Source organism: Panthera tigris, chromosome D1, assembly GCF_018350195.1.
Source record: "Panthera tigris isolate Pti1 chromosome D1, P.tigris_Pti1_mat1.1, whole genome shotgun sequence".
NCBI lineage: Eukaryota > Metazoa > Chordata > Mammalia > Carnivora > Felidae > Panthera > Panthera tigris.
Window position 1 is genome coordinate 56703457 of NC_056669.1, and position 19528 is coordinate 56722984.

Sequence of the window (19528 nt, forward strand, 5' to 3'; positions counted from 1 at the left end):
ACTTTTTGAAGGTCAGCCATTTCTTACTCAAATGAACAAACAAATGGCAGCAATGGAGGAATTTATTTTGTGCTAGGTTCTTCAGGATTCCAAATTTTAGAGAATAATAATAATTCTTATATATGGATTACTATGTGCCAGGCACTATTTCACAATAGCGAAGGAAGATGACTGCATTCCTCTTAGAAAGAAAATAAAAATGGTATCTGGAATTTATAAATAATTACTGAGTAGGTCTGAAGACCATCCTTGAGAAGGTTTGATTTATAAAGTGCCTGGCCCTCTGCTAAGGGTTGTATTTATGTTATCTTATACCTCTATAAGCCAGGTGCTATGGTGTTTATTTTACAGAGCCAGGATTTGAACTCAGACAGTGGCTCTTTCTCATTATAATAGAGTAAAATATCGACATCACACCTGCATTGTGATTTGAAGAACACCTGCATTTTTTTAAGTTTAAGATAAATAAACAAAAAACTTGAGTCTCAGATGTAAGAAGCATGAGACTTTAACTCTCATTTGAATCCGGAAAAATATAACCAACCTTGCAATTCCACTGAAAGCAGATTACTTGTGAATTTTCACACAAATTTGGCTAGAGAGGAGAAATTTTAAAAATTTTCTTGTGGAATCTTTTTGAAATATTATATTTTTAGAAGTTATTTTTCATTCTTGAATGTTTTTGGCTTTTAAGGAAAATATTGGCATACATGTGATATATCACAATGATATTTTCTGTTATTCTATATAATCATTATAAATTTTGGCATGGATCTAAATTTATTGACATGGAAATTTCACATATGTTTAACTAAAAAATCATTAAAAACGGTTTGTATAGTGTGATTCTTTATTCTGTAAAAAATCTTAAGCTTAAATTTATGATAAACATTTAAATTTGGCTATTAGATGACAAGATTACTGGTAATTTTCCTTTCTTCTTTGAATCTTTTCATTATCTGGACTTTTTTTTTCATTTTTACAATTCTGCTTACTTTTATAAGCAGGAAAAATATTTAATTTTTTAAAACCTTCACTAATCACACATTTCTACAAAATAAAATCGTTTTGTAAAAAGAGTTGCAACTGCTCTAAAAAAATTCTCTAGTTTGGCTTTCATAGTAGCATTGAAATGATCTTATTTAAACTGTTCTCTAAACCATAAAAAGTATTATATTAATACAATAATCTTATAACTACTGATCCTCTCCTCTCATAAATCAAAGAGACAAGGAAAGATAACACAATGCAGAAATAACTTTGAATAACCTTCTATTTAATTACATTTGATCAGGCTTTGAATTTCCCAAATGTGATTTTTTTTTTAATTGTTTTAATGTTTATTTACTTTTGAGAGAGAGAGAGAGACAGAGAGTGAGCAGAGGAGGGGCAGAGAGAGAGGGAGACACAGAATCCGAAGCAAGCTCCAGGCTCTGAGTTGTCAGTGCAGAGCCTGACGTGGGGCTCGAATCCGGGCTCAAATCCACAAACCGTGAGATCATGACCTGAGCTAAAGTCCAACACTTAACTGACTGAGCCACCCAGGCACTCCACCCCAAATGTTATTTTCTTTGAAAAGCCACTATATACTTGATAAAGCTGTTCCCCCTTGTCTGAATAGTTGTAAATAGCAAAAGAAGAAAACAACCATGTTTAATATTTTTAGATTTTCAGCAACAGATGTTTTTCCCTCAGGCAGTCAAAATTATAACCTACCATATAGCTTACTTTCTCTTAAAAATGTACTATGAGATTCTGTGTCTATTTTCTGGTTCTAGAAACAGGCACATCAGCACCTGCCAAAAGCAGGCATTTCCTCAAAGATTACATGATAACATTACAGAAGAATAAGAAACAAAAATAACAAACATTGTAGCAAAAAGAACTTTAGAAATCTTAAAATACATCTAGCTTTATTGTGAGCCAGATATACATCCTTACACCAGTCATTTATTTTAAAAGGAGGAGCTTTGAAACTAGACGATCAACCATTCAATCAGCATTCAGTGAATACCTATATGCAAGATACTACACTAAACTGTCTCCACTCCCTTCCCATCCATGATTTCGCTTTCTGCAGTGTCACTCAACTACAGTCTGGAAGCAAATGATCCTCCTCTAGACACATCATCAGGTCAACAGTAGCCTAGCACTACATCACAATGTCTACATCACTCGCCTCACCTCATCTCATCACATAGGTATTTTACCATCTCACATTATCATAAGAAGAGCGAGTACGGTACAATGAGGTATTTTAAGAGACCACATTCACATAACTTTTATTAGAGTATATTGTTATAATTACTCTATCTTATTATTAGTTAGCGTTGTTACTCTCTTACTGTACCTAATTTAGAAATTAAACTTTATCATAGGTATGTATGTGCAGGAAAAACCATAGTATATACAGCATTTGGAACTCTCCACAGTTTCAGGCATCTACTGGGGTGGGGGGCGGTCATAGAACATACACCCATGGATAAGTAGGGATGACTGTATCTTACATGCAGTGGAGAGTTGAGGAGACTAAATGAACAGATCCATCTGGAAAGATTTTACAATCTAATAGGAAAAAAAAATTTAAACAAGTAGTCTGCTGCTTCTGTGACAGAACATATTTTAAACTTTCTAGGTAAATAAGCTCCTTTTAAAATAAGTAAATTTTTTTAAAGGGAGGAGTGGGTAAGGCCAGCTCAACATTTGGTTCATGATGCATTGCATAGCCAAATAGATTTAAGTGAAATGTTCAAGTTTAAATAAAGTGCATTGTATTTTAAGTTCATGGCATAAAGATAATAAAAGAGACTTTAAAGATTTATAATTTTAAAAACAATGAGGTCCTAAAAGTTTACTTACCTTCAAAACATTCCTTCACAAAAGTTAGTGTCTGCCTCATAGAGACATTATTCACTTCAGTAACCCATTGACCATATCTGATTACACTGTGCTCTGGCTAAGGACTAAGAACTGCATGCTTACTACTTGAATAATTCAGCCAGCAATGGGGAGAAAATACTCCTCAAAAATGAGCCAGTAGGGAGAGAGAAAAAAGAAAATGGATAGGTCAGTAAACCAATTCAGAGAAAGCCTATACCACTCATGTGATCCACAGAATTACCAAAAGCAGTTCATCTTTCCCACTCCAGAAACCAGGGAGATAAGCAGTCTAGAAGCAGAGACTGTTTTTTCTCCTACTTACAACCTTTCAGAGTCCAACTGATTGAAAGAAGTCAAACAAGAGCATGTGGATTGTGTTTCTTAACTCTAACATAAAGCAACTATTTAACCTGGTGGTCAAAATGAAGCATCAAACAAACTGTAAGCAGAAGAAATAATGGTGTAAATAAAAAGCTTAATCCAACCGATAAATAGAACTTACAGAGATGAATCAATTATTTTAAAAGACAAAAATGACTAATAGTCTCATATAGCATATAAACATAAAAAGATATCCATATTGAAATAATTTCTTGCTAAAATTATTTTATTTCAACAGACATTTACTGCAGACAAGACTATAACAATATTCTTATCTTACATAATATTGTTATAGTCTTGTCTACAGTAAATGTCTGTGGGAAATAAAAAAATAATATATACATATATATACATATATATATATATATTCTAGAATGAATACAACAAAATTATTTCCTCGGGCAATGTAACAAGATAGAAGGCTGAGCACATGCTAATTTTCTCCTTCCAGTTAAAAACCCCATAAAATGTCAGGGAGAAAAAGAAGTCAGAAACTTTTTCAATAGAATACATCTACAAAGGCACAGGGGGAAAAAAAGCATCCTTTAGCAGTCAAGTTTACAAACGCTAAAAGATGGAACTGGTTTTCACATTCAAAGGTTGTGAACAAACAATGTACAGAAAACATATAAATTACTAGCTAGAGGAAGCATCTTAGGCTCACTGGTCATTTATATGTTTTCTGTACATTTTTTCTAGCTAGTTATCAGGTAAACGCAAAGTAAAACAATGAGATATTTTTATCTAACAGATTAGCAAAGTATTAAAAGTAATAAAAACTTGGCAGGGATTTAAAGAAAAGGGGCCTCCCTTTTACTGTTGGTGAAAGAGTAAGTTGAAAAAGTCTTTCTAAAAGGCAATTTGCTAATATCCACCAAAATACAAAGTGTTCATACCATTTGACCCTGAACTTTCATTTCCAGGAATCTAACCTAAAGGAAGTGTTTGCTTGCACATGTTCATGTGTATTCAGTGCAGCATCTCTTTAAAACTGGGAGAAATTGGGAAGAATTTAAATGACTAATGATAATGGAATAGTTAAGTGAATTATGCCTCATCCATATTTATGAAATATCTTTCAGGATGAAAAAGTATCTATATGAAAGCCTTACCTCCCACAAAAAAACAAAAAACAAAAAACACATATTTAGTGAAAGAAAGAGGAAGTTACAGAATAGATCAATTATTCCTCAAAAATCCTAGCTTCTTTGAAGTGTTTACTATAACCCCTCTTTGTGGTAGTCATCTACCTATCTCTCTGGCAATTCCCCTTATTCACAGAAAAACTCAGCACCTACGTTTCTCTCCAACTACTTCAATGATGATTCCTGAAGATTTCAACATCAGTATACTCTCTCAGTTCCTGTACCTCCTCCTAAATAAGTCTTTTTTTTTTCCATCCTACTTCAGTTATCTACTCCCTGATCATATTCTAAATCTCATCCTGTCCAATAACTAACCCACCTCCCAGTCTCACTTTTAAGCTTCTCACATTTAGACCAACACTTCCTAGCTTTCTAACATGACTTGCAGTCACTTGCTAGTGACCCTACTTTTACAGTCTCTACCACCATCAAAACTTCTAGCCCACTGACCCTACCATTCTTTCACTGTCCATAATGTCCGTCACCTTCTCAATTCCCTCCTTTAAATAACTTCAAAAACCATGGTCCAAAACTGTAACAACTTCCTTGTATACACTTGACAATTCATTGCATCTCGCCTTCTGTCATACTTCCCGCAAAACCCCAAGGCTGCTTAAACCCAAAAGTGCCTTAATTGGTCTTATTTTCATTCTTGTCCCATAAGTCACAGACTGCTAGCTACCTATCCAATATCCATTCTTTCCTTCCTTACCAAGAGAACCCATATTTTACTTGGGAGGTTAATGCACCCAGCTAAACCACTGTACTTCCTAGCCTCCCTGACAGCTAGAGAGTGTCTATGACACTGGACCATAAAGCACAAGTGAAGTCACTGAATGAGCTTTGGAGAAAACCCTTAAAAAAAAAAAAATCAGCTGATATGTGCCTTTCTGCCTCCGACTTCTGTCTACATGTGATTCTAGAGAAGGATCAGCCATCTCACACTACAAGGAGACAAGCACACTTGAAGATGTCTAAACAGAAAGACAAAAGGAACCTGACTTCCTGATGTCACATAGCTGCTATATCAGCCCTAGGCTGCATACATCTGGTTTCGGTTACTAGAGAAAAAGAAAACTCCTCATTTGTTTGGTCATTATTTTCGGGTCTCTACTATTTACAGTAAATACAATTCCTAACTTCTAGACCCATTATAGTTTATTCCCTACACAGCAACCAGAGACCTTTTAAAAGTATAAATCAGATCACATTACTGGCTTCACATCACACTTAAAGTAAATTTAGGTTCTTTACCAGGTCAACTAGGCCTTCTTTGATCTGGCCCTTCTATTTCTTCCAATTCATCTCCTACCAAATCCCTATACCACCCTTTCACCCACCACGTGCACACTCAAATCCCGCCACACTGTTCCTTGAACAAGCCAAACTTGTTTCTATTTCAGGGACTTTGCATTTGCTGCTCCTCTGCCTAGAATACTCTTTCCTCATACTTTTACTTGGCTTGCTACCTCACTTAACCCACGTAGCAACTCCAATGTTGCCTCTCTGACAGACCTTCCTGATTATCTAAAACAGTTTTTTTGTGTCTCCACAAGTTTCCTCTCCACCTCCCAGTAACTCTTCTGATCCTACTTTATTAATATATATTAAGTATTTGTTTGCTAATTTACTGTCTTTGGCACTAGAATGGAATCTCCCTGGGCAAGGACCTCAGGTGTCTGCAGAACCATATCTCCAGTGCTTGGCACACAGTAGGGATGCAAAAAATATCTGATGAGTAAATGACTATATAACATGAGCTCATTTATACTGAAAAAGACTAAAGCGTGTGTGTGTGTGTGTGTGTGTGTGTGTGTGTGTGTGTGTGTGAAAGTATATAAAGGACCTAAACTGATGTTACTAGTTGTTACTAGTTATCAAAGTTAACTATGGGGAGGATAATGAAAAATAAGGAAAAGAGGAATTTTCACATTTTGCTCTGCATATTTCTATATTATTTTTCTTTTCACAAAAAACCCCAAAATTATATATGATACATGGCAGGAAGAAAGTTTTAAACATATTTGGAAATATAAATCCACTCACAGAATCATAAAATTTAGAAACTCAGAGTAACCTTAAGCATACTACTCCCCCCATAGGTAGGATAATCTATGATTACTAAGTAAGTATCTTTTAAAAGAACTAGAATTAGAAGAATAAAATTTCTTTAAAAAAATTTTTTTTAATGTTTTTATTTATTTTTGAGACAGAGAGAGACAGAGCATGAGTAGGGGAGGGGCAGAGAGAGGGAGACACAAAATCCCAAGCAGGCTCCAGGCTCTGAGCTGTCAGCACAGAGCCCAACGCGGGGCTCGAACTCATGGACTGTGAGATCATGACCTGAGCTGAAGACAGACGCTCAACCGACTGAGCCACCCAGGCGCCCCAAGAATAAAATTTCTTATTAACTTTTCATAGCCCTTATAAAATTTTTTACTATCACTTAAACAAAATAAAATATACCAAATAAAAAGTATATCAGTAGCATGTTATGCATCAAATAGTAATGATGAGTTGTGTACAACAAATTCCCACTTACCATCCCTTGCTTAGTGGAAACTTTTAAGGATCTTCCTTCTCTAGATATACATCCAAATAATTATATATTTACTTTGTTTTCTTTTAGAAAATAAAATATGCACTCTAAGAGACACCTTTTTCTCTATCAAGTTCTCCATCCAGATGTCTAGCGCCTTTTAATTCTCCTTTACAACTTTATTAAGGCATATTTTACATGTTACATAATTTATCCACTTCAAGTGTATAATTTCAGTGACTTTCAGTAAATTTACCAATTTGTGGAACACACCATAATCAGTTGTAAAAATCTTCACCACTGCAATTAAATCACACAGGCCCGTTTATTCTTACTCCCCATTCTCATCCCCTCCTCCAACAAACCATTAATCTACTGTCTGTCTCCATATATTTGCCTATCCTGGACATTTTCTGTAAATGGAATCATACAATATGTGCATCCATTGTATCTGGCTCTTCTCACTTAGCATCTTTCTGAGGTTCATCCAACTGGTAGCACGTTCCATTTTATTGCTGAATATTAGTCTACTGTACGGATATGCCATACTCGTGCCATTTGATTTTATAACTTGAATTTGCATTTTCCAGGTTGTACAATGGATGCCAGATAACATGGGTACTTGCAGGTGGGTGGAGAGAGCTTTATATGTCATTTATTTAACCCAAAAGACATAGGTGAGCGTTTTTCAAGCCCAATCCAGTTTATATAGGGTGAGACTGCCCTAGCTTCACTTAAAAACATTCTGCCATCATTCCCTTTTAAAACTGCTTTTCTGTCCCTCCTTCCTAATAAGAATAAAAGCACAGTTCCCCAAGGTTTCCTTCTCTCTCCCAAAGCTTATTAAAAACCTCAGCTCTTACTATGCATTGTTTAACCTTCTTTTTCTACCTCCAATCCTTGTTTTCTTTTTATCTTCAAGCTGATAGGTTTAAATTTTCCATATTCTTTGTAAAAAAAAGTATATCAGAATTAAGTATCTGCAGATTCTGGAATTTTATTTAAGAAGAATCTGTGGTTCTTTTGATGTGGTCGCTAAAAATAATTTCTTCTTAAGTAGAAAAAAACTGTGTAAGTGATTTAAAAACAGAAACCAAAGTGGCAATCCCTATCAAAATAACACCAGCATTCTTCACAGAGCTAGAATAAACAATCCTAAAATTTGTATGGAACCAGAAAAGACCCCAAATAGCCAAAGCAATCTTGAAAAAGAAAACCAAAGCTAGAGGCATCACAATCCCGGACTTCAAGCTGTATTACAAAGCTATAATCAGCAAGACAGTATGATACTAGCACAAAAACAGACACTCAGATCAATGCAACAGAACAGAGAACCCAGAGATGGACCCACAAACATATGGCCAACTAATCTTTGACAAAGCAGGAAAGAATATCCAGTGGAATAAAGACTGTCTCTGCAGCAAGAGGTGCTGGGAAAACTGGACAACGACATGCAGAAGAATTAACCTGGACCACTTTCTTACATCATACACAAAAATAAACTCAAAATGGATGAAGGACCTAAATGTAAGACAGGAAGCCATCAAAATCCTTGGGGAGAAAGCAGGCAAAAACCTCTTTGACCTTGGCCACAGCAACTTCTTACTCAACACGTCTCTGAAGGCAAGGGAAATAAAAGCAAAAATGAACTATTGCGACCTCATCAAAATAAAAAGCTTCTGCACAGCGAAGGAAACAATCAGCAAAACTAAAAGGAAACCAATGCAATGGGAGAAGTTATTTGCAAACGATATATCAGATAAAGGGTTAGTATCCAAAATCTATAAAGAACTTCTCAAACTGAATGCCCAAAAAACAAATAATCCCGTGAAGAAATGGGCAAAAGACATAAACAGACACTTCTCCAAAGAAGACATCCAGATGGCTAACTGACACATGAAAAAATGCTCAACATCACTCATCATCAGGGAAATACAAATCAAAACCACAATGAGATACCACCTCACACCTGTCAGAATGGCTAACATTAACAACTCAGGCAACAACAGATGCTGGCGAGGATGCGGAGAAAGACAATCTCTTTTGCGCTGCTGGTGGGAATGCAAACTGGTGCAGCCACTCTGGAAAACAGTATGGAGGTCCCTCAAAAAATTAAAAATAGAACTATCCTACGACCCAGCAATTGCACTAGTAGGTAGTTATCCAAGGGATACAGGCAGGCTGTTTCGAAGGGGCACATGCACCCCAATGTTTACAGCAGTGCTACCAACAATAGCCAAAGTATGGAAAGAGCCCAAATGTCCATCGATGGATGAGTGATAAAGGTGATATGGTATATATATATACATACAATGGAGTATTACTCGAAAATCAAAAAGAATGAAATCTTGCCATTTGCAACTAACCACATGGATGCAACTAGAGGGTATTATGCTACGTGAAATTAGTCAGTCAGAGAAAGACAAATATCGTATGACTTCACTCATATGAGGAATTTAAGATACAAAACAGATGAACATAAGGGAAGGAAAGCAAAACTAATATAAAAACAGGGAGGGGGACAAAACACAACAGACTCTTAAATACAGACAACCAACAGAGGGTTGCTGGAGGGGTTGTGGGAGGCAGGATGGGCTAAATGGATAAGGGACATTAAGAAATCTACTCCTGAAATCATTGTTGCACTATATCCTAACTTGGATGTAAATTAAAAAAAAAAAAAAAAAAGGCAGAAACCAAAGTACCCTCATAATACTAATATAAAAGAAGCATGAGGGGGTGCCTGGGTGGCTCAGTGGGTCAAGCATCTGAGTTTGGCTCAGGTAATGATCTTGTATTCTGTGAGTTCAAGCCCAGTGATGGGCTCTGTGCTGACAGCTCAGAGTCTGGAGCCTGCTTCATATTCTATGTCTTCCTCTCTCTCTGCCCCTCCCCTGCTCACGCTCTGTCTCTTTCTAAAGGTAAATTTTAAAACACACTTAAAAAAAAATTTTTTTAAAGTTACTAGGTCATGATTTAAAAATAAACAAAATAAAATAAAATAAAATAAAATAAAATAAAATAAAATAAAATAAAATAAAAGGGAGCATGAGGACCCAGGTCAACATTTGACACTCTCACTTAAAAGAGAAAGTCAAAAAATGTATAATAATTAAGCAGAGTTCTCTATTTTCTCCTTCATGTGACCTCCTTAAATACTAATTTTTCCATTCAATATAAAATGCCACAATAATGTTATTGTCTCACCTGTTTTATGATGATGTCTGATTCAGATTAAGTGGATTATTTACCTTTACAAAACATTAAATATCCACATGTAGAATCATTTACGGAGGTGTGTAAGGTATGGTGGTATAGGGAAAGGGCTGAGGAAGGATGATACAAATCTTCTAACATTCTTCTTATTACCAGCCTTTTTGACATCTTAATTCTCTAAGTGATTCCCAGACAATTAGCTTGAGAACATCTAAAATAAGATGATGTGAACATAGCTAAAAGCTTTCCCAGTGGTAAACATTCTCCACCTAGGAAATTATTTCACTACCCTCTGAATGGCCTAAGTTACAGTTCTTCTGGAGTACATAACAGAGTAAAAGCAACAAAAGATAACACCAATTATACGTAATTAGAGGAACTTTGCAAGATAAGGAAAAATAGTACAAGCTATTATTATTAAAGCTTAAATGTTAGCTTTTAACCAACATTTAAATGCCAAGAATACCCCCTTGTTGCAGGTGTAAGATAGGCTTGGGGAGCTACATTTTCATCTTTGAAAGGATAGCTAAAAAGAGGTTCTTAGTTAAGGTTTACTCTACTTCTATTATAGCTACGGTATAAGGTAATACAGAGAAAGGCTCTGCATTGTAAATTAAAAACCCACTAAGCATTCTTTAATGTCATTATTTCAATTTACTTTAAGAATATGAGTGATATGCTAATGTGTATACTATACCTTTCTCAGGCTTTCATATTCCTCACGAAGTTCCCCAGGCTTGCTTAATTTGATTGGTGCTCTGAATATAAACTCTGGAGAAAAGGGAAAAGAAACACTTTTTAACAGAAGTTTCTAGGAAAGAACCCCAAACCTTGTCCTACTGCTGTCCTCACATTATAAACCACATGAAAAATTGTAGTCATCTTAATTTGAATAGTCATTCATTCGTTAACAAATATTTATTAAAGGGTATAAATGAGGCAGAGTTCTAAGTACCGGTTCAGAAGCACTGAACACATAAAGCCCTTGCTCTCGTGGAGTTTAGGATCTTACAGACAGTAAACAAACAAGTGTGTACATAATACCACTGGTGGTACTGTTATGGAGGAAAATAAATGTAGGATGAAAGAAAAAGATTATTTTATATAGAATGGTCTGGAAGGGCCTGGTAAAATAACATGTTAAAGGACCTCAAGGAAAAACTGTACTTAAAGTTCTTAGTTCAATGTTACTAAGTAACATTTTAAATGAGCTGAAGTTTTATTCATAACACTGTATCTTTCTATTTCTTTTTCAACATTGCCATTGCCAGCAGAGTATTTTCCTGTATCCAACCTGTAAATATTTTCAGTATATAACCTGATTTTTTTACCCTTAAAGCCTTTGTGGTTTTTATTGGCCTATAGAAGAAAGTCAAAACTCTTCAATCTGTCATTCAAGGCCCTCCAAAGACAGATCACAACTTCGTCTTTCTCCAGCATTGGATCTCTTAACCCTTGACTGTTTAGTTACAATAGATCCATGCCATATATTTTTAAACTTTCTACACTGTTTTCTTAGCTGAAATTCTGTTTTCTACCCTCATCTCTCTATATTTTTAAGTCCAAGCTATCCAGGACCACAGGAGACATACAGTACACACGGGTAATATAAATAGATGATAAAAATCTGAATTAAGAATACGAATAAAAGATAGTTCTAGGGGCACCTGGGTTGCTCATTTGGTTAAGCATCCGACTCTTGATTTTGGCTCAGGTCATGATCTCAGAGTTGTGAGATCAAGCCCTGCATCAGGCGCCATGCTGGGCATGGAGCCTGCTTAAGATTCTCCCTCTGGAAAATGGGTGATGGGCACTGAGAAGGGCACTTGTTGGGATGAGCACTGGGTGTTGTATATAAGCGATGAATCACAGGAATCTACCCCCAAAACCAAGAGGACACTGTACACACTGTATGTTAGCCAACTTGACAATAAATTATATTAAAAAAAAAAAATTCTCCTTCTCCCTTGTCCTCTGCCCCTCCCCCGCTAACGTGTGCACTCACTCACGCGCGGTTTCTCTCTCAAAATAAATAAATAAATAAGTTCTAAATGCTAACAAAAAGGAGCGGAAAAGTCCACATTTACACTCCTTAAATGTGACATTTCTATATAACTCTATGTATATGTAGTGGTCAAAATACAGTATTAATTTTAAGACTTTCTAAGAACTCTATATCCGACTAAGGTTGATAAATATTTGTTGTAGACAAGTAGGCTCCTCAAAAAAATTGACTTTTGTCCTTTTTCAGTTGTCTCAACTATTCTGAAAGACTCTAGCATACCTAAGAAATATGGAAGATAGAAACACTGGATCTAATGCAGAAGCAGGGAACAGTAACTTAAAGGCCTACAAGTACTAGAGAACTGTTAGACTTTGCGTGTGGGAGGCAAACATTCCACCACCTTCACTCACTTAAAAAAAGTCCTGATGACTATTTTCATCATATCCCTTAAGCACATTTCTAATTATAGGCAAACAGTATTTAAAATCTGATGCTTTAATAGAGAAGGAGAAGCAGAGAGGTAAAAGAAAACCCTTAAGGCAATACAGTACTTTGAATCCATTTATGGAGAAGCTATCACATGTAAAATACTTCATATATATTTTCTCAGTGAATCTTCACAGAAACTTTGTAAGGTAGGTATTATACCCATTTTACAAGAAGGAAAATGAGAGGTTAATGACTTGCCTAAGGCCACAAAACTAGTAAATGGCAAAACCAACAGAAAACTATTAATAGGAATAAAGAGGGAAATCAAATAATGATTAAAAAGGCAACCCAACAAAGAAGATATAATAATCACGAACTTGTATGAACATATACCACAGCAAAAACACTAATAACATTATAAGGAGGAATTAATAAATCCAAAATAATGGTAAGAAATTTTAACACACCACAACTAAAAACACATCAGGCAGTCCAAAAGGAAGTAAAAATGTAGAAAAACTGAACAAAAAAATTAACAAACTTTATCCTAATATTTTTATATATATGTGTGCACTCAATGAATAGAATATATATTCCTTAAAGCAAACAAGGAACAATTAAAAATTCACTAGGTCACAAAGAACTTCCAAAGAATTCATATTATACAGACTTTGCTCTTGGATCCTAGCTGCTATTTTCCAAGCCAAGTTTTCTGGCTACTTGGCTGGTTATTCTGGATTACCCAATATTCTTTTTCAATAAATTCTTTTTCTGCTTAAATTTGCCAGAGTAGATTTCTGCTGATTAAAACAGACAACCGGATGGTTGCATCTTTTAGGTGAAACTATGAAATGACCCATAAACCAAGCTCTAGTAAAACAGGTTAAGAAAAAAAAGAGAGAGAAGACAAAGTAATACCTAGAATAAAGAGAAGGACCAAAATACAGATATCAAGGTGGGGGGGGGGGGTTAAATCTCCAAAGGTTATCAAACAATGCTATAATGAATGATCTTGCATGCATATCATTTTGCAAGTATATTCATAGATCAAAGTGTTGGAATTACACTTACTGTGTCAAAGAATATGTACCTACGTGTTTTTGTAATTCTGACAGACAATACCAAGTCTTCCTTCCTTCCGGTAGCCTATACTGATTTAAGTCCCACCAGCAATGCATAAGAATGCCATTTCCTCATACCTTTTCCAACACAACAAGTGTTGAAACATTTTAGTTTTGCCAATCTAATAGGCGAAATTCTGTATCTTATATACATATTTTATGAGTGAAATTGAGTACTTTTCATGTTTGAGTAATTTGCATTTACTTTGATATGAAATGTTCTTTACTCCTTATATTAACTTTTTCTTCTTGATTTGTAAAAGCTCTCTTTCTATAAGGTAAATTAGCTTTATGTCACATAACTAGCAATACTTTTCCTAGTCTATCATTTGCCTTGACTTTGCTTATAGTGGTTATTTTTAGGTAGTTATATTAATCAAACTTCTCCTTTTATGGCTTCAGTATTTTTGTACAATTGGAAAGACCTTCCCCAGGCCAAAATATAATAGCAAATTCTATCATATTTTCTTCTGGTACAAAGTATAAGATTCTTCTCCTGTCTCCTTTTAAAAATTCCAAACCTTTATTTTTATTTGAGGAGCAACATGAGGAAGACAGTCTTATTCAGGCTTATAAATTTACTATCCAACACAAGGGACCAAAAATATTTTAGTGGTGGCCTGGTGGAAATGATGACAATTTTTATTTACTGTTGGAGAATTTGTTTTCTTGAAAACGGTCTTGCTAACATTTAGAACAAAATGTCCAAAGAGCTTACCATCTTCATCACATAGTGTAAATAATACAAAGTTAAAAGCCTGATCCCCAACTTAGAAGTTTCCAGAGCTTTGGAGAACTCATCTCAACTACTTCCTCTTCTGTAAAATCAGAGTATTATGACCGGCCATTATGAGGATCAAATGAGTATAATGAAAATGAAAACACTGTAAACTATTTCAGCCAGTATAGTGGCATGCAATAAAATCTACTAACTACAGGGGCACCTGGGTGGCTCAGTCGGTTGAGCGACCGACTTCAGCGCAGGTCACGATCTCACGGCCCGTGAGTTCGAGCCCCACGTCGGGCTCTGGGCTGATGGCTCAGAGCCTGGAGCCTGCTTCTGATTCTGTGTCTCCCTCTCTCTCTGCCCCTCCCCCGTTCATGCTCTGTCTCTCTCTGTCCCAAAAATAAATAAACGTTAAAAAAAAAAAATTTTTTTTTAAAAAAATCTACTAACTACAAAATTGTCTCTGGTATTGGAGAGAGAAAGAAGTTGTGGTTTGGTCTGGTTTACTTGAAATTACAACTTACAAGAAAAAAATATAATTATTCAATTGCTTTGATAAGTATATTACATTGCAAGTTAAATTAACTTTCGGACACCTATTAATAGAAATCTCAAAGTTTATGTATAAGGCCAAGTGGAACTCAGCATACTGACTGAAATCTGGGCCTTGACTTATTTGAGAGTAAAAGGTAATGGGTAGGGTAGAGGTGAAGTACCAATTTACATTCACCAAAATCAGTACTAATATAGATGAGCTTAATATCAGATTAAGATTAATAATGTTTAGGGGCAACTGGGTGGTGGCTCAGTCAGTTAAGCCTCTGACTTGGGCTCAGATCATGATCTCGTGGTTTGTGAGTTTGAGCCCCGCATGGGGCTCTGTGCTGACAGCTCAGAGCCTGGAACCTGCTTCAGATTCTGTGTCTCCCTCTCTGCCCCTCCTCCGCTCACGCTCTCTCTCTCTTTCAAAAATAATAAACATTAAAAAAAATTTTTTAAAGATTAATGATGTTTAATGCTTTAACAATACAAAATGCTAAATAGTCAAGATCATTTTTTGCCCCAACAGAACTGTGCTACATTAAATGGCATTGTGCCCCCAAATTCACAAATTACATAAATACAAAAAAACTGTGAATTGGTCCAACATGACACTAATTTAAATATTTAATCCTATTTCCCATTTTACTAATACCCTCTAGAAATGTCAACAAGGCAAAAAAAATCCCATCTTTATCCTATGGACTTGCAAAAAAAACCCCATATTAGATTCTAATACCTGCTCGGTCAATCAAGTGAAAGTATTTAGAAATGCCAAGGCTTCTCTTTGCCTTGGTCTCTTCATCTATCAAATAAAGATCAAAATACTGGCCAATCTACCTCCTAGGAATGCAGAAGATCAAAATTAAAAGAAGTAGGAGTAATCAATGAAGAATCCCTATAATAAATAAAAACAGCTAACATTTAATAAAAGTACACTATATACTAAATGTCGCACACACACACACACGCACACATACACACAATGTAGAAAAGAATTAACATAGCAGGCCTCACTGACTATCTCAAAAGGCCCACTTACAAGGTTGGCCCTTGGCTGACTGGGGCCTAGGAACTTGGATTTCAGTAGAGTTTGCACCCCCACAACTGATTAGGTACAGGTTTATTACACCTAAATTATTTATAGAAACAATACAGTTATGGTGAACACCTTCTTTCGGGCTGGGAGTCTGTAATTTTGGCACATGCTAGGCAGAGGGTGCCCATCATCAGCCCCTAATTAAAACTCTGTCTAATGAGCTTCCCTAGTTGGCAACATTTCACATGTGTTGTAACAACTCGTTACTAGGGAAATTAAGCATGTCCTGAGTGACTTAACTGAAAGTGGACTCTGGAAGCTTTCATCTGGTTTCCCCTGACTTTGTCTTATGTGCCTTTGCTGCTTTTGAATTATATCCTTTCACTATAATAATTCATAGCCATGAGCATGACTATATGCTGTGTCCTATTAGTACTGCTGGTGAATCATCATAACTGGGTGGTCTTGGGCTTTCCTGAGAAACACACACACACACACACACACACACACACACACACACCATGGACTAAAATTAAAATCTCTTTAGATCTCATTTCTACCTGAGAGACAAGGGTGGCAACACACTAGATAACTTGTAAAGTTAATGATTCAGTAACAATATTTTTATTTCATTTTAATTTACTACTCAATAGGTTTCTCCAAATTCTGAAATACTCTATTAAAGTTTAACATGATGGTAAAAATGCTATTAGATTTTAAACTTACATAAGAGTAGCTATAATATCTAAATAATTTCTTTGAAGCTTTTTGAAATGTGGTGTTTCAATCCGCTTGAACTATTGAGAAATGGGACAGAAAAGGGCCAGAAAAATGAAAATCTCCCCTTTTAAATCACAATCTTTTACAATGTCTCTTAAAGCTGACTGGAAAACATGTATAAAATCAACATTATTAATTATACTAAGATATTTATCAATCATTATTAACCTTTCAGTTTCCCCACCTTTTAATAAAGAAAAAAACAATCACTTATAATACAAGAGCTGCTGTCTGCTGATGTGGGACTTTTTTCTCTTTATTTCCCTCTGCCTTTCTAGGGTCATAAGTCAGATTCCTCCACTCCAAAAGATGAAATTATGGCTGAAACACCTGCAATACTACCACTAGAGCAGAGCAACTGGAGAAAACCCAGATGACCCTGGTATGGTGATGCCTTTTCATATATACTATCAAAAATATAATTCGTAGACATCGTTAAAATTAAAAATGTCTGCTCTGCAAAAGACAATGTCAAGAGAATGAGAAGATAAACCACAGACTGGACAAAATATTTGCAACAGACATAGCTGATATAAACATAAGACTATTACCTAAAATATACAAAGAACTAGGGGTGCCTGGCTGGCTCAGTCAGTAGAGCATGCAACTCTTGATCTCGGGGTTGTGAGTTCAAGCCCCATGCTAGATGCAGAGATTACTTCAAAAAATTTTTTTTAAAAATATACAAAGAACTATTAAATTCAAAAGAAAACAATCTGATTTTTTTTTAATGGGTAAAAGACCTTAACAGACACCTCACCAAGGATATACACATGGCAAATAAGCACATAAAAAGATACTCCATATCATAGGTCATTAAGGAGTTATGAATTAAAACAAGATACCACTACACACCTATTAGAATAGCCAAAATCCAAAACATGAAGAAAACCAAATGCTGGCGAGGATGTGGAGCAACAGGAACTCATTCACCGCTAGTGAGAATGCAAAATGGTACAGCCACTTTGGAACACAGTCTGGCAGTTTCTTACAAAACTAAACAGTCTTACCATATGAACCACCAATTGTACTCCTTGATATTTATACAAAGGAGTTAAAAACTTATGTCCACACAAAAACCTGCACAAAGATATTTTTATCTGCTTTATTCATAATCACTAAAACTTAGAGACAACCAAGATATCCTTCAGGGTGTAAATGGATAAATAAACTGTGGTACATCCAGAAAATGGAATATTATTTAGTGTTAAAAAGAAATGAGCTATTAAAGACATGAAATGACATGGAGGAAACTTAAATGCATATTACTAAGTGAAAGAAGCCACTCTGAAAAGCTACATATTGAATGATTCCAACCACATGACATTCTAGAAAAGACAAAATTATGGAGACAAAAAAAAAAAAAAAAGACCAGGGTTTGCCATGAATGGAGAGGGGTAGGGATGAGATGGCAGAGCACAGAGAACTCTTACCCCAGTAAAAACACCCTATACAGGGGCACCTGGGTGGCTCAGTTGGTTAAGCGTCTGACTTCAGCTCAAGTCATGATCTCACAGTTTGTGAGTTCAAACACCACCATGGCGCTCTGTGCTGACGCTCAGTCCAGAGCCTGGAGCCTACTTCAGATTCTGGGTCTCCCTCTCTCTCTGCCCCTCCCCCGCTCCCACTCTGTCTCTGTCTCTCTCAAAAATAAATAAAACATTAAAAAATTTAATAAATACTCTGTACAATATTATAATGATGGATATATATCATTATATATTTGTCCAAACCCAAAGAACATACAAGAGTGAACTCTAAAGCAAACTACAGACTGTGTGATTATAATGTGGCATTGTAGGCTCATTCTTGGTAACAAATCTAATATTTTGGTGAATGATATTGATAACGTGGGAGACTAAAAACACCATTACCCTCCTTAGTCCAGAGGAGTTAGTCCCAAACCCAATTCCCCTACCAGCTTCTATAGGGATTTTCAAGTGTTTCAGTAGCATAGAAACAACCACTCACCTTTCCTTCACTGCACAGAAAAGACAAGCTAGAAACTACTTCAGGTGTCACTGAGGTGCTGAATATCTTGGTATTTGTAAATGAATCCAATGGTTGTAATACTTTCTTAATGCCTGTCCTCCAACTACTACTATGTTTAACAGGAAGAGAAACTCTCTAAGGATATGATGCCTTAAGAATGACACATCCCTGTGGCTGGTGACCTAAACAGAGTATTGCATTCAGTCTAATGTGAACTGGAGAAGCAGCTATACTTCCTTGAAGGTCCTTCCTGAAAAGGATTTTCTCTGGGGTGGGGTGACTGGGTTATTAATAAAGGCAAACAAACAAAACAAAATAGAACACAGGCATTTTTCTAATTGTACCAAAACTTCAGGAATGAAGCATCACTGACAAATCATACTCAATACAAAATTAGAAAAAGAAACTCATTCAACTGTACTGGGAAGATGTTAACCCTAACACTCCCAAATCCAAAGTTAATCATTCCTTGGTACCTGGCTATGCTTGAGTTTTCACCCCTGTACATTCAAATTCTTATCAGTACATCAGAATGAACAAGAACTTTGGACTCAGGTCCCAAGACCTAGATCCTAATTTGAATACTCAGACTTTCTAGCTATTTATCCTTGGGCAAATAAAAAAAAAAAAAAATTCTCTTTGGGTAATTTCCATCTCTATCACCACCTGCAGCACCATTATGATGGCCAGCAGTTATGTAACACTTACATTATGCCAGGCTCATTTCTAAGCAC

General features: G+C 35.8%; 1 protein-coding gene and 1 long non-coding RNA gene across 6 annotated transcripts in view; one reads left to right on the plus strand and one right to left on the minus strand.

The window, feature by feature from the left end:
* RNF169 (ring finger protein 169) overlaps window positions 1–19528 on the minus strand; it is a 100933-nt gene that overhangs the window by 57018 nt on the left and 24387 nt on the right. For both annotated transcript variants that reach the window (XM_007080925.3, XM_042958030.1), the window contains exon 2: window positions 10859–10932. In XM_007080925.3, the coding sequence (XP_007080987.2) occupies window positions 10859–10932 (74 nt within the window). The remainder of the gene's footprint in view (window positions 1–10858; window positions 10933–19528) is intronic.
* Window positions 1519–19528, plus strand: part of LOC122231066 — a 41456-nt gene continuing 23446 nt past the window's right edge. For 3 of the 4 annotated variants that reach the window (XR_006208181.1, XR_006208183.1, XR_006208184.1), the window contains exons 1-3: window positions 1519–2252; window positions 7536–7573; window positions 17081–17184. This is a non-coding gene — a long non-coding RNA (uncharacterized LOC122231066). The remainder of the gene's footprint in view (window positions 2253–7535; window positions 7574–17080; window positions 17185–19528) is intronic. The other variant, XR_006208182.1, reaches the window with a different exon arrangement.